At 41.7% G+C, this 27,094-nt stretch overlaps 2 protein-coding genes across 9 annotated transcripts in view; one reads left to right on the forward strand and one right to left on the reverse strand.

Annotated features, from left to right (window-relative positions):
* Positions 1-111, reverse strand: part of agxta (alanine--glyoxylate and serine--pyruvate aminotransferase a) — a 38,358-nt gene extending 38,247 nt beyond the window's left edge. Inside the window, exon 1 of the mRNA XM_048542909.2 lies at positions 1-111. Within this exon, the coding sequence (XP_048398866.1) occupies positions 1-12 (12 nt within the window). The 5' untranslated portion in view covers positions 13-111.
* On the forward strand, positions 37-26,253 carry LOC125457704 (cytochrome c oxidase assembly protein COX18, mitochondrial). 8 transcript variants are annotated; one of them, XM_059650972.1, is made up of 8 exons: positions 37-119; positions 5,392-5,511; positions 6,540-7,031; positions 15,519-15,619; positions 17,426-17,592; positions 22,332-22,450; positions 24,388-24,495; positions 25,924-26,253. In XM_059650972.1, exons 2-8 carry the CDS (start codon positions 5,509-5,511, stop codon positions 26,095-26,097), a joined length of 1,164 nt encoding a protein of 387 aa, XP_059506955.1. In that variant the 5' UTR covers positions 37-119; positions 5,392-5,508; the 3' UTR covers positions 26,098-26,253. The 8 variants fall into 8 exon arrangements, with proteins under 8 accessions (XP_059506955.1, XP_059506956.1, XP_059506959.1 ...); XM_059650973.1 differs by having other exon boundaries at positions 6,554-7,031; XM_059650976.1 differs by lacking the exon at positions 6,540-7,031 and having other exon boundaries at positions 15,515-15,619; positions 17,422-17,592.
* The last annotated feature ends 841 nt before the right edge of the window (positions 26,254-27,094 follow it).

Below are 27,094 nucleotides of genomic sequence, written 5' to 3' on the forward strand. Positions count from 1 at the left end.
CTCTCTCTCCATTGACCCGTTCGTCTCCCGTCAGAGCTGACGCATTGACGTCACGACGCAGTGCGTTCCGGTGACGACGGCACGAAGGAGCGGTGCAGGTTTCCCCGGAGCTGCTGGAGGTGAGTCTGAGAGAGACGGGAAGGCCTCGGCCCGTTGTGGTGTGGAATCATTGCGTCTCTGTCACAGGGCGTCTTAGAAGAAAAGGAAAGGCAGCGTTTTATTTGGGGAGGCGTGGTGGGACCACGAGAGTAGCGCTGGTTGTGGTTTGTGAAAGCCTGTTTTAACGGTCTGATTCCAGGAGGCCCTCTCCCATCGTTACTACCTTGCAACGAAACCTGGGTTATGGTCAGTCAGGGTCCTTGTGGGATTCTCTCTGCCAGCCCCCTACTGCAGTTCTCACCCAGAAATTCAAAGGCACGCTGTCTCTGCGTGAGCTTCACAGTTTCCCCGTGCATTCATGCACCTTCTTTTGTGAGGAGGCCTGACGTTTGCAGTAGTTATCTACCCAGCATCCCAGAGCAGATCAGTGACTGTGGGAATAGGAGGCAACACAGTGTAGGGCTGGAGGAACACAGCAGGCCAGGCAGCATCCGGGGAGCAGGAAAGTTGACTTTTCGGGTCCGGACCCCTCTTCAGAAATGGGGAGGGGGAAGGGAGCTCAGAAATAAATAGGAGGGATAGGGCTGGGGAAAGATCGCGATCCGCAGTGTCAACTTTCCTGCTCATCTAGTGCTGCCTGGCCTGCTGTGTTCCTCCAACTCCACACTTATCTCTGACTCTCGCATCTTCAGTTCTCACTATCTCTAATGTGGGAACAGGAGCTGGCCCATAATTTAAATCATAGATGCTATACACCTCAGTTCTATTAATCTGCCTTTGCATCAAACTCAGCTGTGACCATTTCCATTAATCTACTGTCTTCATTATTTTATAAAATTGAGTTTAGTACCTTTTATCTGAAACCATTCTTCCTGATTTCACTCCTAAACAATCAAATTTTAAAGGTTGTGCTTCTCCTGCTTGGGCTGACATTTAATACCCATTTGTGAGTGCGGTTATCCATTTCATTCTAAGTTTGCCTTGAAAGCTGCAACCTGGAGCGTAAATAACGAAGTGATATAATCACGAGGTCTGTCTATTATGCTTTGTGTCATCCTGAATTCTCACTGAAGCACAATGAGGCTGGACAGGATTTGCTTTTTAAGAGTGTCAAAAGGAGCTACTTTAGCTCCAAATGAAATTGGGAAATGGTTTGAAGAATCTGTGTTGAGTGTAATAGATCTCGGTGACCTTGCGTCAGAATTAGTAAATATCTTGGACCAGTGACTTCTGTTTATCTCCCGCATATGCTCCCTGGGCTGATGTATCCAACTCTTTCTGTTTGAATTTCATGTTTATTTCAGATTTCTAGCATTTGCAGTTCTTTACTCTGGTACTTTATATAGCCCATGTTTGGGATTAGTATGTGTGATTCAACTGAAAGTAGAAAATATTTATCACTCAATGTAAAGTGTATTAATCTGTTGAAGTGTGCTTGCATAGATAGAAATAGTAATTTACTACACTTGTACTGCTTTCAGACTACATGTGTGGAATAATGTAATAGTTGTTTTCATAAACAATGAGTGCTCTCTTGTACAAACTATGGCAGCAAGATAGGAGAGTGAGTAAAGCTTTACTGAGATAACAAGGTAAGGAGCTGGATGTACACAGCAGGCCAAGCAGCATCAGAGGTGCAGGAAAGCTGACGTTTCGGGCCTAGACCCTTCTTCAGAAATCTAGTCTGGGCCAGAAACTTTCCTGCACCTCTGATGCCGCTTGGCCTGCTGTGTCCATCCAGCTCTGCATCTTGTTATCTCAGATTCTCCAGCATCTGCAGTTCCTACTATCTCTGAAAGCTTTACTGATGCTGGTTTGGAAATAACTGGGTGATTGCTAAAGGTTTGTTCTTTAGATTGCAGTCAGATCTTTGACCTCAGTATGGTACAATCATGTACTCTGTTGAAAAGCTTCATAGTGTGAAACTAGTGACACATGCTATGGGAAGGTGATACTAAACACTAACTTGTGTTAAAACATATGTCCTGGGAATCCTCAAGGTTGACTTCGGACCTTATTGAGTCTCATCGCATCAGGTCAGATGTGGGCAACTGCAAGTCCTGCTAGTAGCCAACTGCCTCAGCTATGAATCAGTTCTCTTCCATGTTGAACATCATTTGTAGGACACACTGATGGTGGTACATATACAATATACTGTCGAGGGTGGGCTTCAGTATTCATCACCAGGTGGGACTTGGTAGCACCACTAACAGTGAAACTGGCCTAATCCAGGAGATAGCTCTAGACTGGGTCTACGGCTGGTGGAAGGGAGCCAGCTAGGGTGAGAAATACACTTGACTTTATTCTTGCAGTCAATTTGTAGCAGATATCTGTATGTGACAGTTATCAGTCGGAGTATGCACCACACAAAGTGAAAATACCCTCCATCATGTTGTGTGACCCTACAATGCTGCGAAATGGGACAAATTTTGAACAGATCTGGCAATTCAAAACTGGTTAACCATGAGGCACTGTTTGCTATCAACAGCAGCAGAATTGTATTCAATCGAATTTCTAAACTCTTGGCCACCCACCAGCACCCCCTCCCCCACCCCAAAAGCTTACCATTGCTAAGAAACAAGGGAATGAGCCCAGGTGTAATGAAGAGTGCAGAAGGACAAGCTAGGACTATTATCGGGCATACTTTAAGATGTGGAGGTGCTGGTCTTGGACGGGGCTGGACAAAGTCAGAAGTCACACCACACCAGGTTCTAGTCCAACAGGTTTATTTGAAATCACAAACTTTTGCAGCACTGCTCCTTTGTCAAGTGAGGTGCATTTCACCTGACAAAGGAGCAGTACACCAAAGCTTGTGATTGCAAATAAACCTATTCGACTATAACCTGATGTCATTTGACTTAAAACTAGGTGTATTTTAAAAAGAGAAGTCAGTTACTACTCAGGATGACGTGCGTGCCAAACAGTGAGTAATAGATGGAACTAAACAATGTCACATTGAATGGCAGTTCACTGGATGCCACATCCAGTCATAAATGATGACAGGCAGTGAAACAGCTTACTAGAGGAGAGGTTTCCATTAATATTCCCATTATCAGTCATTGGAGAGCGCAGCACACTAATGTGTTTGCCTGCATCTTCAGGCAGAAGTGCCAAGGCAGGTGATCCATATTGGCCACCTCCTGACAACTGCAGTTACCAAGCTTCTGCCCATTTGATTCATTCCACATGCTATCATAAAACTCTTGAAGGCATTGATAGTACACAGGTCTTTGACCCCATCAACATTCTGGGAATTGTACTGAAGAATTGTGCTCCTGAGCAATCTAGACAATTGCCAGGAGGTTCCAGTGTGGTTACCACATTGACAATTGCTCAGTATGTCCTATCCATGTAAAACGGGATAAATCCAAACCAGTCAATTACTGCCCTTTCAGTCTACTCTCGTTCATCAGTAAAGTGACAATAGTTGTTATTGACAGTGCTATCAAGCAGCACTTGCTCAATAATAACCTGTTCACTGATGCTTAGTTTGTGTTCCACCAGGCCCACTCAGTTCCTAACGTGATTACAGCTTTGGTGCAGATGTGCACAAAAAATGTTGAACTTAAGAGGGGAAGGGAAAATGATTGCCATTGACATCAAGACAACATCTGATAGGGGTTTCGCAGGGTGGTGTCTAGTCAGCTTCAGCTGCTTCGTCAACAGCCTTCCCTCCATTGTAAGGCAGGAAGTGGCAATGTTCGGCATCACTCACAACTCCTCAGAAATTGAAGTGGTACATGTCCAAATGCAACAAGAGCGAGGCAACATCTAGATTTGGGATGATAAGTGCAAGTAACATTTCCACCCTACAAATGCCAGGAAATTACCATAGAGCCATACAGCACGAAACAGACCCTTCGGTCCCACCAGTCCGTGCCGACCATAATCTCAAACTAAACAAGCCCCAACTGCCTGCTCTTGGCGTGCATCCCCACGAACCTTTCCTATTTGTGTACTTATCCAAATGTCTTTTAAACATTGCAGTTGTACCCACATCCTCCACTTCCTCAGCATGTTCATTCCATATGTGAACAATCCTCCTGTGTAAAAGAAAAAAATTGCCTCTCGTATCTTTTTTAAATCTCTCTCCTCTCATCTTAGAATTGTGTCCCTTAGTCTTAAATCTGAAATCAAACATTACCCTTTTACATTCAATGGCACAGCTCATTTGCTAAAGTTCCTTCAGCATTTTCCAAACCTGTGATTTCTCTCTACCATTTAGACAAGGGCAGCAGATGCATAGGAACTGCAAGTTTCACTTCTGACTTCGAATTATATTGCTCCTCACTATCACTGTCAAAATTCTGGAACTGCTGAATATCAATGTGACTATCCTACTCGCATGATTGTAGTGGATCAAGAAGTTAGGTCACTACTGCCTTCTCCAGGGCAATTACAGATGGTCAATAAATGCTGTCTAGTCAGTGATGCCCATATTCCCTTGAATGCATAATAAAACAAAAAAACCATCACAAAATGCTGTCAACATGCTACAACAGATCCAGCTATGTAACGACGACAGTTACAAGTTCAGGTCAAAGGCTGGAAACTGAGCAATTAATGCACCTGACTCCTCAAAGCCTTTCTACTATTTACAAAGTACCAACCAGAAACATAATTTGGATATCATACAGGGCAAAGGTCCTGGGTGATTGAACCAAATCCACCATCTTCCAGTTTTGCTCCCTTCACCACTAGCACATAGTGGTAGCAGTTTATACTTTTTACAAGATCTGCAACAGCTCACCAAAGCTCCATAGATAGAATGTTTCAAGCTCACAACTTTTCCCATCTAGAAGGACAAGGACAGCAGTTCTACAGGAGCTCCACCACTTGCACGTTCCCCTCCATGCTGCACATTATCCTGACTTGGAACTTTATGCTCTTTCCTTCACTCACAAGATCAAAAATCACAGAACTTTCTAACAGCACTGTCTGTTTGTGTTATTTCAAGAAAACGGTTCACAGTTACCTTCCAAAGTGCAATTAGGGATGAGATATAGATGATAACCTAGCTAATGACTCACTAATCACATTAATTACAAAAACAAAAATGCAGAGAAAGCCACCATGCTGGGTTGTGTAGGCATTTCTAAGTGAATAGTCATTCAGATGTGGAATGGGCAATTGTTTTAACAGTGTCAGGGCATTTAAGATTCTTCTATCACCTAGATATAGCAGCTACAATGTCATATAATTCACTAAATTAGTGATTAATATAATGTAAAGATAAGTTATTAATTCAATAATCTCATTTGAAGTTGACCATTTTTGTTGTTTTGATAATAGACGCATTCTGATCTCTCACCTTTTTGGCATTTGTTCACTGGCCCCATGATTGAGAAAAATTTTGAAATGTGGACCTTCACGTGAAAGGGTTGGAGACCCCGATGAAGAGGAAACTTTATGGTAATTGATCTAGAAGTACTTGGTAGGAAATTGTAATGGGAGGTTCTAAACTATGTTATGACTTATTTTCCAGATGTACATTTTAATGCCTTTCCTTTTAGGATGTTTCTCAAAGTGTATCTGACCAAGGTTTTTTTTGCCTGTTCTCATTTGTCATCTTTGGCTTGGTGTCACATTTTGTCACTGATTATGTTTTTGTGTGATGTGTTTTAAAATGTTTTACGTGAATGTCATTGTATAAATGAATTGAGGACATTCTGGGCAGTATTTAATGGAGATATTGGGAATCCTGCATGAATTGTTGATTTAAAGGTATCAATTAGTACTGCTGGAAGCCTATCCACAAGTCTCCCTGCTTCAGACTTAATAGGCACAGAGATAGGGTGACAGGATCCCACTAGCCTCCCACTTGATTAAATGCACCTCTGCCCCACCAAAACCACCACAGGGATTGGCATGAAATCCCATCCATCATTGATTGGTATAAGTTAGAAATGCATGTGAGTTTTGAGAAGATTTGTAGCTCGGGTTGATGTTCTGGATGTGAGATTGCTCGCTGAGCTGGAAGGTTAGTTTTCAGACGTTTCATCACCATTCTAGGTAACATCATCAGTGAGCCTCCGACAAAGCGCTGGTGTTATGTCCTGCTTTCTATTTATCTGGTTAGGTTTCCTTGGGTTGGTGGTGTCATTTCCTGCATTGGTGATGTCATTTCCTGTTCTTTTTCTCAGGGGATGGTTGATTGGCTCCAAATCAATGTGTTTGTTGATGGAGTTCCGGTTAGAATGCCATGCTTCTAGGAATTCTCGTGCGTGTCTCTGTTTGGCTTGTCCTAGGATGGATGTGTTGTCCCAATCAAAGTGGTGTCCTTCCTCATCTGTTTGTGAGGATACGAGTGATAGTGGGTCATGTCGTTTTGTGGCTAGTTGATGTTCATGTATCCTGGTCTTCACATAGTTGCCTAACCAAGCTGCTGAGTGTGTGATTGAAGTATGAGCCTCCTTCAAAAAAAAGCTAACTTTTTTTAGTTCTGTCCTTGCAGATTCTGCAAAATGTTGTGGTACCGGTCCTCAAAACTGGTGAAAACATTGGCATTGACACATGATGGTGCTTGTGCGTGGAAGCGATGCCCATGGGAGAGAACTCGATGGTTATCTTATTCAGCTGTTCATCGTATCATTGAAAAAGACAAAAATATAGGCTGTAACAGGCAATTGTCCTCATTGTCAGTAGCATTTGAGGGTAATGGAGTGTTTCAAAGCCACATTGTTTCTCACCGAAGGACACTGTCATTATCTTCATGTGTGTCTGTGTCTGCGTCAGCAGTTTCAACTCCTCATCCTGGCTGGTATGAAAGCGTTGCAGACTCGGTGCCTGTTCAACTAACGCAGGACCTCCTGACTAATGTGCAGCAGGTCACAGGACTACCATGGTGGGCAAACATAATTTGTACCACTCTGGCATTGCGAGCCACTGTGACATTCCCACTAGCTATTTACCAGATGTACGTTATTGCCAAGGTGAGTGGGAAACTTCATTTCTTTTTAGTCAGTCAGGCATCAATGGTAACTTCAAAAACTACTGACCTTGATTTGACTTGTGATCTAATACTGTACTTGACACTGGATGATTGTTTACAGAGATCCAGTGGATCAGTAAATAAATACTGCTAATTTAACTTTAACCTTGTGTTTCAGAATGCATCCAATCATAAATTAAAATCCCCAGTTTTCTTGCCTTACAATCTATCTCAGGAAGGCACTAACTATTGTCAGAGTATGTTTCATAAAGTCACCATACTCATCAAGAATGATTTTTTAACAAATAAAAACCAACATAACTGCGGATGCTCCAAATCAGGAAGAAAAACAAAAGTTGCTGGAAAAGCTCATCAGTTCTGGCAGCGCCTGTGAAGAAAAAAATCAGAGTTAACGCTTCTGGTCCGGTGACCCTTCCTCAGAACTCATATTACCATTCCAGCAAGATGTTGTAATATCCTGTCACTGTTATTAGGTGTTGTCTAAAGTTCTGGCATGCACTGTGTATGACTTACTAACCATTTAAATTATGAGTGCAGTGCAAGCCAGCATTTTCCGTGTAACCACCTTGCAGATGAGGCAACTCACCTGCATGTTGTTATAAAACAACTGTTAATATTAAATTGCGACAATGATATCAAAAGACTATTGATCTGTGCATCACCTGAATCTCTCCTAATCTGAACTCTACTTTCCATTAGTGTAGACTAATTGCAACCAGCAATGGGAACTGCTTGATTTTTTTTTCCCCCAAATGCAGAGCTGCTAAAGCTACTTCTAGAAATTCTCCCATTCCAGTATTATGTATTTCCCTGATGTTAATCAACCTTGTGGATTTAATAATCTCTACTAGCTATCATCCAGTGTTAACCAACTGTCCCTATTGTAATTTTAAAAAGAATTGTTCTGTCTCACTCGCAGAATTAACAATTATTCCTGATCGTGGCATTGAGGTGGTTGGCCATCCTTCTTGAGCTGCCACAGTCTGTGAGGTGTAGGTACACTCAGTGCTGATGGGGCAAGTGTTCTCAGACTTTTAGCTGTGATGTCGAAAGAATGGTAGTATCCTGTTTTCTCAGAATTATATGTGACTAGGAAGGAGCCTTCAAGTAGCAGTTGGTCCACAAGTCAAACCGTTGTCAATGTGCTGATACCATGGTTTGAAAGGTATTATCAAAGAAACATTAACAATTTGCTGCATATTTAATATGTGAGAATCACTACATTAGTAGTGGCAGGATTGACTGTCTTGTCCTGGATGATGTGAGCTTGAGTGTTGTTGTAGCTGCACTCATCCAGGCAAATGGCATGTATTGTATCACATGCCTGACTTGTTCCCTGTAAATGATGGAGATTTTACTGAGTAAGGAGGTGAACCATTTGCCATAGAATTGTTGTATTTCCTGCCAACACCCAGATAAGATTTCTGGGCTGCCACTGTCAATGCTGTGCCTTTGAACTGCAAGTTGGTGACCACTTTGCCCAGAACCAGACATTAGTCAAGTAAGGCTAGCAGCATGCTGGGATTTGGTGTGTTGCTGCCTACTTTAGTTGCTGCTCTGCTTGGTGCTGCAGTACCCACTCCAGTTGACTCGCCACTGTGGTTGCTGTACCAGTCAGCACTCCATTCCACATCTCACTTGCTGCTCTGGTCGCCTTCCCACTTGGTGATCCAGTAGCCGTCCTGCTCGACACTCTAATTCCCACATAGTTCACTGTCCAACCGGGGAGATAATACCCTTAGGCCAACACCTAATAGTGGGATCTGAATTCAATAAAAATCTGGAATTAATAATTCATGACCACAAAGTCATTGTCAGTTGTCTGAAAAAGCCCATCTGATTCACTAATATACTTAAGGGAAATCTGCTGTCTTTACCTGGTTTGGCCCACGTGTGATCCAGATCCACAGCTCTTAACTGGCCTCAATGTAATTTAGGGCAATAAATCCTAGCCTGGCCAGTGGTGTCCACATTCCTATGAATGAATTTAAAAAATACTTTGTCTCAACAAATGCAGCTGGATCTACTGACTTCCTCCAGCATCTTCTGTTTGTATTTTGGATGGAAATAAAGTTTGTTGTGAGAAGTAGAAAAATTGTGGACAAAATGAAAGACAGCAGGAACTAATGTCAATGACAGGTAATCAAATTACAGGGTAAAGTTAAAGCAGAATTAAAGGCACTCTACCTGAGTACACATGGCTTTCGCAATAAGGAAGGTTAACTGATGGTACAATAGAATTAAATGGGCATGATACAATTGCTGTTATGCAGATATGACTGCAGGGTGACAAAAGCTTAGGAACTAACTATTTAAGGATATTTGACAGTTAGAAAGGACAGGCAGAAAGGGAATAGAAATTGAACTAATATCAATGGATTAATCAGGAGTATTAGTGAGAGACTATATTGGATCCAAAGAACAAGATATAGAATTTGTTCAGATGCAGTTAAGAAACTGCAAGGGGCGTCACAGAATGGTAAGAATTGTTTACAGGCCACCAATTAGGATTGGTAAAGTTGGGAAAATGCCTGGGAGCCAATTATCTTGTATTTCAGAGTGTTCAACGATGTAGCTAAAAAAAGAAAACGGTAGATGCATTGGTAATTATTTTTCAAAATTCCATAGATTCTGAGATTGTGCCTGCAAATTAGGAGGATGTAAATGTAACCCACTGCTTAACAAAATAGGGAGGGAAAGAAACGGGGGAATTACAGACTAATCTGGCATTGACAGTATGGAAAATACTACTTGATTATAAAGGATGTGATAACTGGACACTTCAAAAATAATATGATATGGCAGAGGCAGAATGTATTGATGAAAGTCATTTTTGGCAAACCTGTTTGTGGATTCTTGAGTATGTTACTAGTATAGCAGATAGGGGGTACCTAATGGATGTGGTGTAATTTATATTTTCAGAAAGCTTTCAATATGTACCAGCACAGTATTTAGTAAGTAAAATTCCAGCACATGGGATAGCAGGTCATAAATTAGTATGGATTGAGGATTGGTTAACAAACAGAAATCAGAGAGCAAATATAAATGGGCCATTGTCACTAGGGATTGTAATAAATGCTGGTTAGTCAGTGACACTGACATCCCATGAGACAATAATCAAAAATTGTCAGTTTGGCAAGCTGTAACTAGTGGTGTTCCACATGGGCCAGTGCTGGAGCCTCAGTTGCTCATAATCCATATTAATGATTTGTATGTGAGATCCAAATGTAATTTTTACAAGTTCATGGCTGATACAAAACTAGGTCGGAATGAGCTTTTTATAGAGGATATAAAGGGGTTTAAAGGGGATTTGGGCAAGCTGAATGTGCAGACATGTACCTGATAAATGAAATATGATGTGGATTACATACTTAAACAGTAAGAGATTGGGAAGCGTTGGCGCTGAAAGAGACCTAGGTGCTTTCTTCATAAGTCACTGAAAGCTAATATATGGATGCAGCAAGCAATTAGAATGGTAATGGTATTTGCCTTTGGGCTTATTGGAAGAAGGTTTGAGTACCAAAATAAAAATGTCTTGCAACAACCACTTTGAAACTTAGTGAAACTGTACTTGCAATAGTGTGTGCAATTTTGGTCAGTGCAGTGGAGGTCCACCAGTCAATTTTTGAGATGAGATGAGATGAGGTTGAGATGACCAGAGTTGCATTCAGGCATTTGGAAGAATGAGAGGTGACCTCTGTGAAACTTAAAAAATTCTTAGAGCTCAACAAAATGGATATAAAAAGGCAGTTTTCCCCTGGCTGATTGTTCCTTGGTTTTAGAAATGAGTCTCTGATTAAGGGGCAAGCTGATTAGGACTGAGGTAAGTAGTATTGTGTTTACTTGAAGGTTGTTGAGTCTTTTAAACCCTATACCCTGGACAGCTATGCAAGTTCAGTCATTGAATAAATTCAGTACAGAGATTGATAGATTAGTAGATACCAATGACATCAAGGGAAATGGGGATGATGTTGAGAAAAATGATCACCATGGTCTAAAATGACGGGGGGTGGGGGGCCTGAGGGGCTGATGGCTGCCGTTTCCCCTACTTTTCTATGACTAACAAGGAGAGCAAGTTGGATTCTCTCCAGTTGGAGATGGTCCTTAGTGATTTGGTACAAATGTCACTTGTCACTCATCAAGCTCCACTGTTTAGGTCTTTGCTATATGTGGAAATGGACTCCTTCACTATCTGAGGAGTTGCTCAATTTCCTTATTCTTATGTAGGTGTGTGATGGTTTTGGGTTACACTGATGCATCATTTGGGAGTTTAAACCAAACAGTGCTTGAAATTGATATACTATGAACCAGCTAACCTGAAGAGGAATGTTCGTGATAAGTAAAAACCTTTGGGGTTCAGTTGTCTCATTCCAGACTCGGATGTCTTATCTTACCCCCTGTTAAACGTTGAGAAACCTGAGGCCCTTGCTCGGACGGTGCCATAAATTCCATAAGTGCTACTCATTTCCTCTGGCTGAACCAGACTGAGTGTAGTGGCTGCATGCTATTTGGTTCCAAAATGAGTTGCAGTCCCCAAGGCTTTCCATCACACACTACCTGCTATCTCAATAACCTCTCTTATCTCCAGACTAGCCTCAGCCATCTGCTGTTACTCTTATTCATGCTTTTGCCATTCTCCGATCTGTTGTTTCATCAGTCTGTTGGATAACCTTCTACATTATATAGATTTCAGCTCATCCAAAGTTCTGTTTGTCCATAGCCTGCCTTGCCCAAGATTTTTGTTTTCCCATTCCACTGACTCAGTGACTCCTAGTACCCAAGAGGTACCTTCAATTTAAAATTCTCATTCACTTCCTGTTCGAGTTACTTCTAATCTGAGTAAACTTTAGCTTTGCAGCCAGTTTCCCCAAATCCATCCTCCATCCTGCTATCAGTGGCTATGCTTTCAGCTACCTAGGACCAGCACTATTTTGGATTTATCTGTTCCTGTAATGGGAAATAATTGAATAACTATGCTAAATTTGTCAGTCGGTCATCTTCAACATCCAACACTGTCAGGCAAGCAATCCCACAACTTAGAGGTTATGGGTTGGTCAAGGGAGATAGTGGAAAAGGAGACCTAGTGTCATCAACATTTCCATGGCAGCTGACAGTGTGACTGAGAATGCTCTTACAAAGAGACAATTTGGAGGAAAGTGGGGCTTGTGAAATGTAGGCAACTGGGAATTCTAGAGGAAACATTTAGGTGCCAAGAAGAAAGAACATTGCTTGAAATGCTCTTGCTATTGCACATTTGGTTAGAATTTAAATTCAAATCCCAATATTTATTTGCTCACTTGAGACTTTAACCATTAAGGTGACAGATGACAGCCTGGTGAGGTAACTCAGGAAACCTTACCAAAGTTATAAAGTACTACTTATCAAAGCAGACCAGCAATTTTCTGTTTGTACTACAGTTTTGCTTTCCAATACAGCTTAGGGCACAGAGTTGACACTTGATCTCTGGTGTCTCTCCCACACCTCTGGGGTCTTCTATTTCCATAAACGGCAGGCTGTTCTAACTTTAGTCTCAAACATCGTGTATAGCTTAGTAACTGAAAGGTGCTGCTTATTAACCCAGTCTAACTCACAACCTGCAGCATGATAAATTATGTCATTGCATTCTGATTTTCCGAGATGAGGTGAAGCTCATTTAAGGTGTGCGTGATCAGTCTCTAATTGACTGTTTGTTGTGATGTACATTAAGTGATGTCAGCTCCCATTATCTCCTGACTAGTTCCTTACGGTGTCAAATATCCATCTGCCCATCCTGTTTATTATGGTCTGTTGGTTTTACTTTTATGACTAGATAAGAGGATATTTTATGATATCTTCTTTCCCTGTTTCTTCAGGATAGGGAGATATATTCTCTAAGGCCCCCATGATTGCTATCCTTGGGCTCAACATTTCAATTTTAACTGATAGAAACCCCACATTAAATCAAACCCTGTTATCAATCATTGCTTATTTCAGAGGCCAACAGCTCAGTTCTATTTTTCGCTCTGTAATTGCGGAATGACAAAGAATATCATGGAAGAATTGCTTAAATTTAAACCATATGAAACTAATACAGAAGGTCACAATATTAAAATGAACAAATTATTGTAATGTGTATGAAGAGTAAGGTACCACTGAGTTACTTGTATACATTTATTGAATATAATCTTGATTAACAAAATTCTACAGGATTATACAGATACAAACTTAAATACACATTGTTACAAAGGTATCTCTAATGCATAGATTATGATTTGCTAAATCCAGTTGTTTCTCTTCTGAGACACTAAATTGAAACAAAGCCTGCGGAGAACAGCTATTATCTTTCTTTCTCCCAGGAATTGCCTCCTAACCTTTGTTGTTTGAGAGGATTTAACAAGCTCAGAGAACGTTAACTTGTGTTGTTCGACTTTGAAGATTACAAGTCCTCTCAATCTGGCTCTGTGAAATAGAAGTGTACTAAAAAGAGGCTCGGGAATTTGTCCTCTAAGTGTGTTACCTCGATTCTGTTCAAATCCCATGATGTATTTCTTTAGTCAAGGGAGGCTATGCAAAGCCCCATGATATTAATGCACTAAAATCTACATGGATTAATATTAATGTATCTGATTTATAATTAAACTAATTTAATTATGATATGTCAATTTTCTGTCTAGTTCTATACTATGACCATAATTGATATAACTTGCCTTGTTTGATCCTTTAAGTAAACCTAAGTAGTGAGTCTGTGTAATAAATTAGGAAGGTTGTTCATGCTACACACCACCCACTCTGGGCAAATAAATTGCCCCCCATGCTTTTTTTCTTAAATCTTTCCCCTTAAAATATGTCTCCAGAGTCTTGAAATTCCCCTCCCTAGGGAAAAGGCACCTGCTATTGGAAAGATGTTGTGGAACTTGTTCAGAATAGATATCCAAGGATGTTGCCAGGGCTGGAGGGTTTGAGCTATAAGGAGAGGCTGAATGGGCTGGGGTTATTTTCCCTGGAATGTTGGAAGCTGAGGGGGTGACCTTATAGAGGTTTATAAAATCATGAGGGGCGTGGATAGGGTAAAAAAGTCGATATCTTTCCCCCAAGGTAGGGCATTCCAAAACTCAAGGACATAGGTTGAAGGTGAGGTTAAGGTTTCACAGAGGGTGGTGCATGTATGGAATGAGCTGCCAGACAAAGTGGTGGAGGCTGGTACAGTTACAACATTTAAAAAGCATCTGGATGGGTATGTGAATAGGAAGGGTTTAGAAGGATATAGGGCCAGGACGAAGCAGGTGAGACCAGTTTAGTTTGGAAAAATGGTAGTCATGACTGGTTGAGCTGAAGGGTCTGTTTCTGTGCTGTATGACTCCAAATGGGGCTAGATTACTTTAGGATATCTTATCAGCATAGACAAGATAGACCAAAGGGTTTGTTTCCATGCTGGACATCTCTATGACTCATTCACCTTATCTGTACCCTTCATGATTTTTTAAAGCTCTATAAGGTCACCCCTCAGCCTCCTGTACTCCATTGAAAAACTTCCCAACATAGACTATTTCCCAGGGCAGAAATGGCTAGCACGAGGGGTCATAGTTTTAAGCTGGTTGGTGGAAAGTATAGAGGGGATGTCAGAGGCAGGTTCTTTACGCAGAGAGTTGTGAGAGCATGGAATGCGTTGCCAGCAGCAGTTGTGGAAGCAAGGTCATTGGGGTCATTTAAGAGACTGCTGGACATGTATATGGTCACAGAAATTTGAGGGTGCATACATGAGGATCAATGGTCGGCACAACATTGTGGGCTGAAGGGCCTGTTCTGTGCTGTACTGTTCTATGTTCTATGTTCTATGTTCTAAGAGTTGGAAATATTCAGGTTTGGCAGCATCTGTAAAGAGACAAACCTTTTATCAGAAACATCAAAAGTTGGATTTGTTAATTTGATGTAGGTCAAATATTTGAGTGAAAAAGAAGAAAAGGGAAGGTCTGTAATGTGGCAGAGGACAGATGTTAAACATCGAAAGAGTTGATGGAACAAGTCAAACTAAAATGAAAGTCATGACCTGAAATAATAACTGTATTTTCCTTGGCAGAGATGCTGCTTGACCTCCTGAATATTTTCATTATTTTCTGTTTTTACTCCAGACTTCCAGTTTTTATTTTATTGAGTCTTTATAGATAGGTTAAACTGTGGAGCTGTGACAGTTAGTTCTGATGCTGTGCTCGGTGAATATTCTGGTAGGTGTGGCATTGATCTGAAGCTGCAGCTTATGCTGCAGTCCCCCGGAGCTTAAGAACATGAAAGCCAGTTGTCATAGACCTCAGAACAATCATAGTGAGAGCTGTTATTTGGAAATAAGTCAAAGTACTACTTGAGCTGCATCTGTAAAATGGGGAAATAAATTTGTGTTAAAGATATGAAGTAGAATGGTGATCCTATTAATAGCAAAGGAAAGTGTCTTTTCAATGTGATTTCTAAACAGGATTTCTTTCTCATTAGCTAGGTTGAAAATTTACAGCCAGAGATTGCAGAATTAGCCAAGCGACTGCGTTATGAAGTATCTGTGCGTGCAAAGCAAGTTGGATGGACTGAAAAGGTGGCTCGGTATGTGTATTTATTTTCTTTCAAAAGCATGACAAGTTACGTAGCTCAGAACAAACTCCGTGTCAAAAGGACAAGGCATTTAAACACAGAATATGGGAGAAACTCAGCATATCCGGCAGAATCTGTGGAAAGAAATAAAGTTAATGTTTTGAGTCTGGTGGCCACTCAGGACTCAAATGCATCTCAAATCTCAAATGTTCATAGGGTTGACATAAAAACAGACAGGATGTTATACATTTTTGCTTAAGAGGAACAAATGAGAATTGTGTGTTGAACAGGATTAGTGCAGACGAAGGGGTTCTGGATTGTAATGTGCTCAAATGACCTGTAGAATTTTTTTTTAAGGTCAAGTGATCTTATGTGAGGGAAAACCTGGATTAAACATTTTCAGAGATAAATACGTTGTGAAAATGCTGAAAGCCTGTCTGGATTGGCACAGCTTGAAAAGGTTGCACATTCTGTTATGATGTAAAATGCAGAATTCAGTATTACAGCCTTAAAATGGGGCTACAGTTAATCTGAAATTCTGATTCCCTATCACAGCATCTCTTGTTGGAAAGAACTTTCAAAGGCAAATCTGCCATGACTCAATTGGAAACACTGCAGCACTGACTGAGCCCCACTAGTCTAGAAGCCGTGACATATGTGTGATTAATCCAATTAAACCACCGAGATGATCAGTTTGCCTGATGGATTGATATTGAGGACAGAAGTCTTTCACACCCAGTTTCATCATTAACAGGAAAATAACTCAATTAATTGTAAACATTTTGGTTAACAAGTGAAAGAGAAAAGGCTTATGAAAGTACTACTGTACAACTTAAGCTGTACCCTTTTTGAACCAAACTCGCACTCGCTAACACTCTCTCTCATTTACAAATAAGGCAGATGGGTGATGATGGTTTAACGCAAATATGACTGGGAAAACAATTTCTGTAGATTAAAATCCAGTGCAAGGACAGATAGTTAGTTATTTCCCAGTTCTTTTGATCTTCAGTTGTTCTTGAGGAGGAATTGAGCATTGGAAGAGCAGTCTCTTGGAGTTAGACAATGGACATGCACTGGAAGAGGATGGTGTGGTCAACAGTGTAATGGTATTGCAGCATGACCACAATAACACTGCCAGTTAATCTAATAGGTTTGATTTAAAGAATAAGTAAAGTTTATCAACAGAAATGTTAAAAATCACCTGAATAAATAGTCTAGTTCACACGTTGTAAGAAGAGCTGGTTTGCATGCTTGGTGTCATGAGTTTAACTTCCTCTAACCCAATGGCTGAGTCATAGAATCCCTCCAGTGTGGAAACAGGCCCTTCGGCCCAACAAATCCACAGTGACTGTCAGAGCATCCCCCTAAAATCCACCTAATTGACACATTCCTGAACACTATGGGCAATTTAACCTGGCCAATCAACCTCGCCTGCACATATTGGAGTGTGGGAGGAAACCCTAGCACCCAAAGGAAACCCTCTCACACGTGGGGAGAATGTGCAAACTCCACACAGATGGTCGCCTGAGGGTAGAATTGAACCCACGTCTTTCATGCTGTGAGGCTGCGGTGCTAACCACTGAGCCGTTGTGCCATTCTAAAATTTACATGACTGATGTATGCTGGTAAAGTGTGACTCTTTGATTATTTAAAATAAAATTTAGATCTAATTTTCGTGGAATTGTGATTGTAAAATAATCTAGAAATAGTAAGTCACCTGTGCTACGCTTGAGATAAAACCGGCAAGCGCACAGATTTAAGTAGATGTTTATTCATTTGTAATGGTTTACTCTGTTGTTTTTGTCTCTCTGGAGTCAGTTTTCGCTTCAGGAAGAATCTTCACAGGATTATCTCTGAGCTGTATGTACGTGACAACTGTCATCCTTTCAAAGCCAGTCTACTGATCTGGATCCAGTTGCCGTTGTGGATTCTCATATCTGTCGCCTTGCGGAATTTGAGCCTTGCAGCTTCTGATACTGCAGCAGGTATTTGACATTTGCACCTGTGCTTTGGTTTATTCAGTTTATTCAATCCAGTTCCCAGCTGCCTCAAAGTACAGGAGAATGTCATTGGGTGAAGGATGCTTCAGCTCTTTAAAATTAAATAGAAATGATGACACTAGAATCTCATAGATTCTTAAGATGATAGCACACAGCTAAAGTCTGAAATTGATTTTAAGGTTGATCATTATTTCTAATTGTCACAGGTATAAGCTCGGTTTTCTCTTGGCTCCCTTCTTACTACTTATGTCCACCAACTGACCTTGAATCACTTCAATATTTGATTAAGCCATATCATGATCTGGAGTCCAATAACAACTTTTCATAGATAATGGGAACTACAGATGCTGGAGAATTCCAAGATAATAAAATGTGAGGCTGGATGAACACAGCAGGCCAAGCAGCATCTCAGGAGCACAAAAGCTGACGTTTCGGGCCTAGACCCTTCATCAGAGAGGGGGATGGGGAGAGGGAACTGGAATAAATAGGGAGAGAGGGGGAGGCGGACCGAAGATGGAGAGAAAAGAAGATAGGTAGAGAGGAGAGTATAGGTAGGGAGGGGATAGGTCAGTCCGGGGAAGACGGACAGGTCAAGGAGGTGGGATGAGGTTAGTAGGTAGATGGGGGTGCAGCTTGGGGTGGGAGGAAGGGATGGGTGAGAGGAAGAACCGGTTAGGGAGGCAGAGACAGGTTGGACTGGTTTTGGGATGCAGTGGTTGGGGGGGAAGAGCTGGGCTGGTTGTGTGGTGCTGTGGGGGGAGGGGACGAACTGGGCTGGTTTAGGGATGCAGTAGGGGAAGGGGAGATTTTGAAACTGGTGAAGTCCACATTGATACCATTAGGCTGCAGGGTTCCCAGGCGGAATATGAGTTGCTGTTCCTGCAACCTTCGGGTGGCATCATTGTGGCACTGCAGGAGGCCCATGATGGACATGTCATCTAGAGAATGGGAGGGGGAGTGGAAATGGTTTGCGACTGGGAGGTGCACTTGTTTGTTGCGAACTGAGCGGAGGTGTTCTGCAAAGTGGTCTCCAAGCCTCCGCTTGGTTTCCCCAATGTAGAGGAAGCCACACCGGGTACGGTGGATGCAGTATAGCACATTGGCAGATGTGCAGGTGAACCTCTGCTTAATGTGGAATGTCATCTTGGGGCCTGGGATGGGGGTGAGGGAGGAGGTGTGGGGGCAAGTGTAGCATTTCCTGCGGTTGCAGGGGAAGGTGCCGGGTAGAATACACCTCCTCCCACCCAACATCCTGCAAAAATTCCATCCCCTATTCCCAATTCCTCCGTCTCCGCCACATCTGCTCCCACGATAAGACATTCCACTCCCGCACATCCCAGATGTCCAAGTTCTTCAAGGATTGCAACTTTCCCCCCACAGTGATCGAGAACGCCCTTGACCGCGTCTCCCGTATTTCCCGCAACACATCCCTCACACCCCGCCCCCCCCACAACCGCCCTAAGAGGATCCCCCTCGTTCTCACACACCACCCTACCAATCTCCAGATACAACGCACCATCCTCAGACACTTCCGCCATTTACAATCCGACCCCACCACCCAAGACATTTTTCCATCCCCACCCCTGTCTGCTTTCCGGAGAGACCACTCTCTCCGTGACTCCCTTGTTCACTCCACACTACCCTCCAACCCCACCACACCCGGCACCTTCCCCTGCAACCGCAGGAAATGCTACACTTGCCCCCACACCTCCTCCCTCACCCCCATCCCAGGCCCCAAGATGACATTCCACATTAAGCAGAGGTTCACCTGCACATCTGCCAATGTGGTATACTGCATCCACTGTACCCGGTGTGGCTACCTCTACATTGGGGAAACCAAGCGGAGGCTTGGAGACCGCTTTGCAGAACACCTCCGCTCAGTTCGCAATAAACAAGTGCACCTCCCAGTCGCAAACCATTTCCACTCCCCCTCCCATTCTCTAGATGACATGTCCGTCATGGGCCTCCTGCAGTGCCACAATGATGCCACCCGAAGGTTGCAGGAACAGCAACTCCTATTCCGCCTGGGAACCCTGCAGCCTAATGGTATCAATGTGGACTTCACCAGTTTCAAAAACACCCCTTCCCCTACTGCATCCCTAAACCAGCCCAGTTCGTCCCCTCCCCCCACAGCACCACACAACCAGCCCAGCTCTTCCCCCCCCCCTCCCAACCACTGCATCCCATAACCAGTCCAACCTGTCTCTGCCTCCCTAACCGGTTCTTCCTCTCACCCATCCCTTCCTCCCACCCCAAGCCGCACCCCTATCTACCTACTAACCTCACCCCACCTCCTTGACCTGTCCGTCTTCCCCGGACTGACCTATCCCCTCCCTACCTCCCCACCTATACTCTCCTCTCTACCTATCTTCTTTTCTCTCCATCTTCGGTCCGCCTCCCCCTCTCTCCCTATTTATTCCAGTTCCCTCTCCCCATCCCCCTCTCTGATAAAGGGTCTAGGCCCGAAACGTCAGCTTTTGTGCTCCTGAGATGCTACTTGGCCTGCGGTGTTCATCCAGCCTCACATTTTATTAACAACTTTTCATGTTTATATTGACCATTGAAATCTTGCATGTGAGGTGACTTGCTCTTCTGTCTTCACGGGAAAATGAGCTACAAGTGATTTTTGAAGATGAAACATAATTGTGAACAAACACCCTTTTTATTGTATCTGAATTTATTCATATTAAAAATAGTTTTGAGGTAACTACTTGTGAACAGAAACAGTTAATCAGTCAGTGCAAATTTGAGTTTTCAAAGTGGCGTTGCCTGAAAGATAACTACTCGTGAGGTTGGTGAAACTATAGTAACATGGATTGTGCATTAGTTAAAGGACAAGAAAGAGAAAGTAAAAATAAACTATAATAATTTACAAGTTGAATAGATAGCACTGCTGCTGGTGAAATGTCACAAAGATCTGCGGCCTCTGGTTTTCCCAACATATATTAACAGTTAAGATGAGGATAGTCAGATTAATGTAACCAAGTATGCCGGTGATGCAAAAGAACGTGGGAAGATAAACTGTGCAGAGGCAAAACTCTGCCAAGGGATTATAAAGAAGTGGGCAAAGAGGTAGCAGCTTGATTATAATGTGGGGAAAGGTGTGGAAGAATTGAAACAGAAACCAATATCTTTAAATGGTGATAAATTATTAAATAGAAGTGAAATGCTATAATAATTAAAACAGGCAACATTTGTAGAGAGAGAATGAGTAGACAGTTTGAGTTGAATATGACTCTTAATTTATTAAATGGTCTTTTTCACAAAACCCGTTTAGTTAATATGCAGCTGCAATGCATATTAACTAATGTAAATTATATTTTGCCTCTTATTATAGAGCCATAGGGTTGTACAGCGGGGAAATACACCCTTCAGTCCAACTTATCCATGCCAACCTGACGACCCAATCTCATCTAGTCCCATATGACAACATTTGACCCATATCCTTCCTAATCCTTCCTATTCATATACCCATCAGATGCATTTTATATGTCGTAATCATACCAGCCACCATGACTTCCTTCGGCAGCTTGTTCCATACATGCACCACCCTCTGCGTGAAAAAGTTACCCATCAGGTTCTTCCTAAATCTTTTCCCTCTCACCTTAAATCTATGCCCTTAGTTTTGGACTCCCCTACTGTAGGACGAAGACCTTAGCTTTTCAGCCTCGTTACTTTATAAACTTCCATAAGGTTACCCCCAGCCTCCAACGCTCTGCTGGACAAACCGCAGCCTATTCAGCCTCTCGCTATAATATAAACCCTATGGTCCCAGCAACATCCTTGTAAATGCTTTCTGTGCCCTTTCAAGTTTAACAACATCCTTCCTATAGAAGGACGACCAGAATTGCATGCAGTATTCGAAAAGTGGCCTCGCCAATGTCCTGTACCGCTGCAACATGACATCTCAACACTTATACTCAGTGTTCTGACCAATGAAGGCAAGTGTGCCAAAAACCTTCACCCTGTCTGCCTGCAACACCACTTTTTTATTGTCAGATGATTTGATAATGCATATGGAGAACTTGCTGCAGGAGAAGAGGGTCCATTGGGAGGGAGGGGAAAGACACTCGAAGGAATAGTAGTGTAGAGGGTCCAAGAGGAATGGTGGAACCTGGAGGAAAGCGTGGAAGAGAGGCAGTGCAAAAAGGAAGGTGGAAAGGAGGAAGCGTAGAGAGAATGCAGAGAGGAGAGTGTGGAAGGGAATGTCTCAGGGTCATAAGGAAAGTTTGGGGAGGTTGGAGGACTATGGAAAGGGAATGCGGGAATGGGGGGCAAGAGAGGCAGCACAGAAGGGGAGACTGAAGCATAGCACAGTTGGGATGGGCAGTAGGGAAACAGGCCAAGGGCGGGGGGGCGGGGGGGTGCCAGAGAGGAAGGGTGATGTCAGAGAGGCAGCCTGGAGCGATGGGATTGTTTGGGACGGTGGGGGAGTGCTGAGAGGAGCAGACTGGAGGGAAAGTGAAGTAAATAGAGTAAGCCAGGTACAAGTGAGTTCACCTGTCTGCTTAGTTCCTCAGTATGTTATTTCTGTAATCATAATTTTCCTTGCTTCTTTGATCTTGTGGTAACTTAGGGAGCTGATAGAGATTGCATTAGTGCAAAGATAGCAATTGGAGCACTGCTCAGGGTAGTGACTGAGGCGTTGTGACTTGGTGGGTGAGCAATTATGATGAAAATAAATGGGTTGTCACAATAATTAATTAATTCCATTTCTGCTGTAGCCTCTGCTGTTCAGGACCTAGCAATAGGAGGAGTACTTTGGTTTCCTGACCTTACTTTGCCAGATTCCACCTGGATTTTGCCCATCTCATTAGGACTTGTAAATCTTTTAATAGTTGAGGTAAGGAGATCATTTTGAAACTTTCTGGCTGTTTGTGAAAGGAAGTATTTTTGGTTACTTGATTACCTGTTTTACGTAACAGTAACTTTTTTTATGACCAATTTACAAAGGAGGAGTGAAGGTCAATTATTATGTGCTAGAGAACAGCAAATTGTGGTTCATTAACTTGTAACCCACAGCAGTGTTATGCTTTGAACTCTCGGGAATATTGCACCATTGAATGATGGGACATGAATCCAAGTCAATGGTTCTTTTAAGATGTGCGATCTTTTATTGGTCATGATATTTGCCAAGCGGATGTCAAGCACTCTGTCTAAGAACAAGAAACTGAAGGAGTAGTTCTTTTTTAAAAAGGCTTCTAAATAGTACTTTGGCTGGGAGCAAGAGAAAAGAGAAAGAACTGTGCGTCATCTTGACTGTCAACGTCCTATAGCCAAAAGAGCTGTGAATTAAGTGCTACATGTTCTGGTAAATAGTCTTCAGTGTTTTATGTAAATCTGTTACTACCATTGACATCCACTCAGTTGGCAGAGGAGCAACATTGCAAATATTCAGAGCTTTTACTTGTTTTGTGCAAAAAAAATTAGTGTAATTTGAATTTTTCCTGTGTTGTGCAGTATTTGAAAGAAATAACTTCTGCAAACCGTGGTCCCTTGTGCCTAATTGTGGAAATAATAGAGGAAGTGAGTGATTGTTTTAATCTGTAAGAAGTGCAGCCTTTATAGTGATGGTGTGTCTTCACATCTACCTGCACTCCTGGATGCCGACAAACAGATGATATTCTTATTGAATAAATTAAGTTAAAGATCTTGTTTTGGCTACTTGTATAGATTGATTGATTGGTTTGATTTATTTGAATTAAGCCTCAGTATCTATCTTCCAATCACGAAGTCAAAAATAATTCCAGACTATTTGTTGAGTAAATGGGAAACCGTTGTCCACTGGCCTAAGTATCAGAATTGAGATGACGATTTAGATAATTGACAGTTGAACTAAAGAGAACATAAGAATTCTTCTCATACAACAGTTTATGACTTGGAATATTTTGCTTGAAAAGGTTGACTGCATATTGTTCCTAATTATTCCGAGCTTGAATAGATATAATTAGGTAGTTTTCCCGCTGGTCATGACTAAAGACTGTGATTCGATCAGTGAGTGACCTTGCATAAATAATGCACGTTATGGACTCTCTGCCCCACATGGCATTTTGCTTTTGCTTTGTAGTAGTTCTTTTATTGACTGTGTTTTCATAATTGTGCTGAATCTATAGACTTTGCCACATGTCCTACCTGAGGTACACCTTCAACTGACATGTAATTCACTAGCTGCCTGTTGACACTGTAGAAGATGGAAACAAATGCACTCATAACTTACAAAGGGAATTGAATATATACTTAAAGGAAATGTTTGCAGGGCTGATGGGGGAAGAGCAGTGGAGCAGAACTAATTGGAAGCTCTTTCAAAGTGCTGGCACAGATATTATGGGCCGAAAGGCTTCGATCAATAGAATATTGTTCTGAGCTTGTTATCTGAATGTACAGAAATAGATCTTTTAAATCCTGGATCAGATTGATTTTCTGTTGATATTGCTAATGGCAATGCCAGATTGTAGAGGATTTGTCTAATTTCAGAACATTGTGGATAGAGGGTTCCAGATTTGTTTTTCTGTTGACTTGTGAAATTAAATGAATTTTCAGATCATAACATAATGGCCTCCAGAGTTATTTCTATTAGTTTGGCCATATATCCCTGACAATCTGCTTTATTGTTGCAATGTTCTTAGTATTTTACTGTCTGTAATCAGACATTACTTCAAAATTGGGAAGTCTAAGTGACTAGGTAGCGAAATTAAATCTCACTTCTGTAACTTTAGTGATTGGCCTTATTTTGACTCCATTACCTATAAAGATGTTATTGTTGCTATTACTCAAATGTAGATTTTTGCTCTCCGGAGAATCGAATTGTCGAAATTTCAGAAATACGCCACTTACCTGATCCGTGGAATCTCAGTGCTAATGGTTCCGATTGCTGCAACGGTGCCCTCAGTAAGTATTTGCTGGCCCTGTGACAGTGGAAGTTAGGTATTTTATCTTATGTGAACTATGTATTGCTGGAAAGAAAAAGGCAAATCATTGCAGCAATTCACAAAAAAAACAAAGGAAAGCATGTTTTTCTGTATGAAAGAAGGGTGCTGATGTTTTGGCAGTGGACCCGTAAGTAGAGTCTGAACCATTTGATCACCACGTAAGCTTGATTTTGAACCAGGCTCATTAAAACTGTCCTATGGGATAATGACTACCCTAAACAGATAATTTCTTAATGTACTTCACACAAATTTGTGAACAAACCGCAGGCCATCGCTTTGGTTTGAAAAGTATCCAGTCTACCTCCGATTAGGTTTGGAGGTTAACCACCAGTCGTCATTAACTGGTGCATTCTCCATGCCAATGCCTCAACTAATCTGCGTTCACTTGTTGACCAATCAGCAACTATCAGACAAAAGGCAGGAGAAATGAACAATGTTATAGTGCAAAGACAAGGATTCAGTTCATCAATTTACGTCACTTTTTTTTCCATGTGAACCATTCATAACCCACTCCCAATTACTTGCCATTGTTGAATATTATAATGTATAATAATATTCCTCAATATTCCTGAACGTGGCAAGTGTAGGACCTCAAACCCTGGTTTTCTACTTTTGAATTTTGGAAATAAAAGGTTGTAATCATTATGATGGGAGAATAATATTTGAGGATAAGACTCGATAAATTATCTTCTGAAATATTTATGGCCAAAGATTCCTCATCTACATGTTGTTTATACATTTTCTTACCAATATTTTACAGTGCCATATTAAAAAAGCCTCAATTCCCTACTGAGGTAAGATTGTTTGGGCACCAAATATCCTTGTCTCAGAGGTAGTCAGTTTTCATACATGACTGTGGACAAGTTGGCTGAATATTTGCCTGTACAGCTCTCTATCACAAACATTCTTAGCATGTTGATTGCCAGGAAACCTAGCTGACTTCATCCTGCCTGTTACTCTGTTCTGAAAACTATTTGGGCTGTTTGCAAACAATTATACCTTTCTGGGATCATCTAGACCTGTGCTTAACAATCTTGTTCCTAGTATGATGCCATTTTGAAACTTGAAAATTGTTACCATCCCTGAGTGAAAATGAGAGAGCAGGGTGGTGATGGAGCAGGAGCACGTCTGTCATAAGTTGGTTGAACCTCCAATATGGACCCCACTGTGATCCCAGATCCCAGTTTGGAAACCTGCTGTGGACTCTGGGCCCAAGAAAAATCACTTTCAGAAAATTGTTGGAAGCCTCCCCACCCACCTCAAACCAAGAACTGCTGTTTATTAGTAGCCTTAATAATGCTTTTTCCATGAAACTTCAACATTTGTGTTTTGCCATCTTGAAATGCCTCCTTCACTTGCTCAGTAATTTTTTTGTCTTTTATTCCAGTCTATGGCTCTCTATTGGTTGACCTCTAGCTGTGTGGGCCTTGGACAGAATTTGTTGTTACGTTCTCGCAGCCTTCGCACTCTCTGCCAGATTCCCAAGATGAAGTCGGACTCAGACACTCCTTTCAGAGACTTATCAGCGGGACTTGTTGCAAAATATTTTCCTAAGAAGTGATGAACTGTCCTTTCGTGTGCGTAAAATTCATGCTGTAACTTGATGCGTCACTGCGTGGCCTCATTTCACATTTCAAAATCAGAATGAATTGAATGTGCCCAATTGGCAACAGTCATGTAAGTCATATTAAAAATGACATGGTCTGCTGGACATTGAGGGGCTTCACTGGTTATGCATGTTTTATTTTTATTTTCTCCCTTGCGAGATTATTGCCAACTAGAGGAGATGAGAAGGAACCAGAACTCTTCGTGCTTGCACATTGTTACAGTTCTCTACAGTGAATCTGTAAGGCAGGTGTAATGTTAGTGCCACTTAGGCTGTTGGTCTCGGGCAAAGAATTCAGGTCCTACACTGGGATTTAAGTTAATCAGATTTGAAATTGAAAATTCATTTTGGTTACAATGACCATAAAACCATCATTGATTGGTATAAAAGCCCATCTGGTTCACATATGTCCTTTCGGGCAAAATCTGCCAACCATATCTGCAGTCAAATGTGACTGCAGACTTTGAGCAACATGGTTGGCTGTGAATCTGCCCTCTGAAATGATTGGAAGCCAGTCAGGTCAAGCATAGAGGGCAATACATGCTGAGTTTGTCAGCAGAATCTACATTCTGTGAAAGAATAAAGAAAAAAGTTTGGTTGAAAATTTGTTTCCAGCATTGTCCCTTTCATAGTTGATTTCTTGAAAAAGTGAGTGAGTGCTCCTGACTTGATTTGTTTCCTAGTTTTTCTTCCTGGTAATGATGTAGAACCTCATTGTTGCTTGCAGCTTTCTTGCAGATGATGTACTTTAATGAATTGATCCTACCCTCCTTCCTGTCTTCATTCTCATCCTGCTGCTTCATTTTGTCATTGTGCTGCTGTATTGGCTTGGTTGATTTAAGTTTTTACCCTATTAGAATTACAAATATGTTTTTGTAGTGAAATCTAATGTAAAAGATATTTTTTAAAAATTATGAATATTTTAATATTTGAACTTTACATCATAAATGTT

The sequence above is a fragment of the Stegostoma tigrinum genome, chromosome 14 (genome assembly GCF_030684315.1).
Source record: "Stegostoma tigrinum isolate sSteTig4 chromosome 14, sSteTig4.hap1, whole genome shotgun sequence".
Classification (NCBI taxonomy): Eukaryota; Metazoa; Chordata; class Chondrichthyes; order Orectolobiformes; family Stegostomatidae; genus Stegostoma; species Stegostoma tigrinum.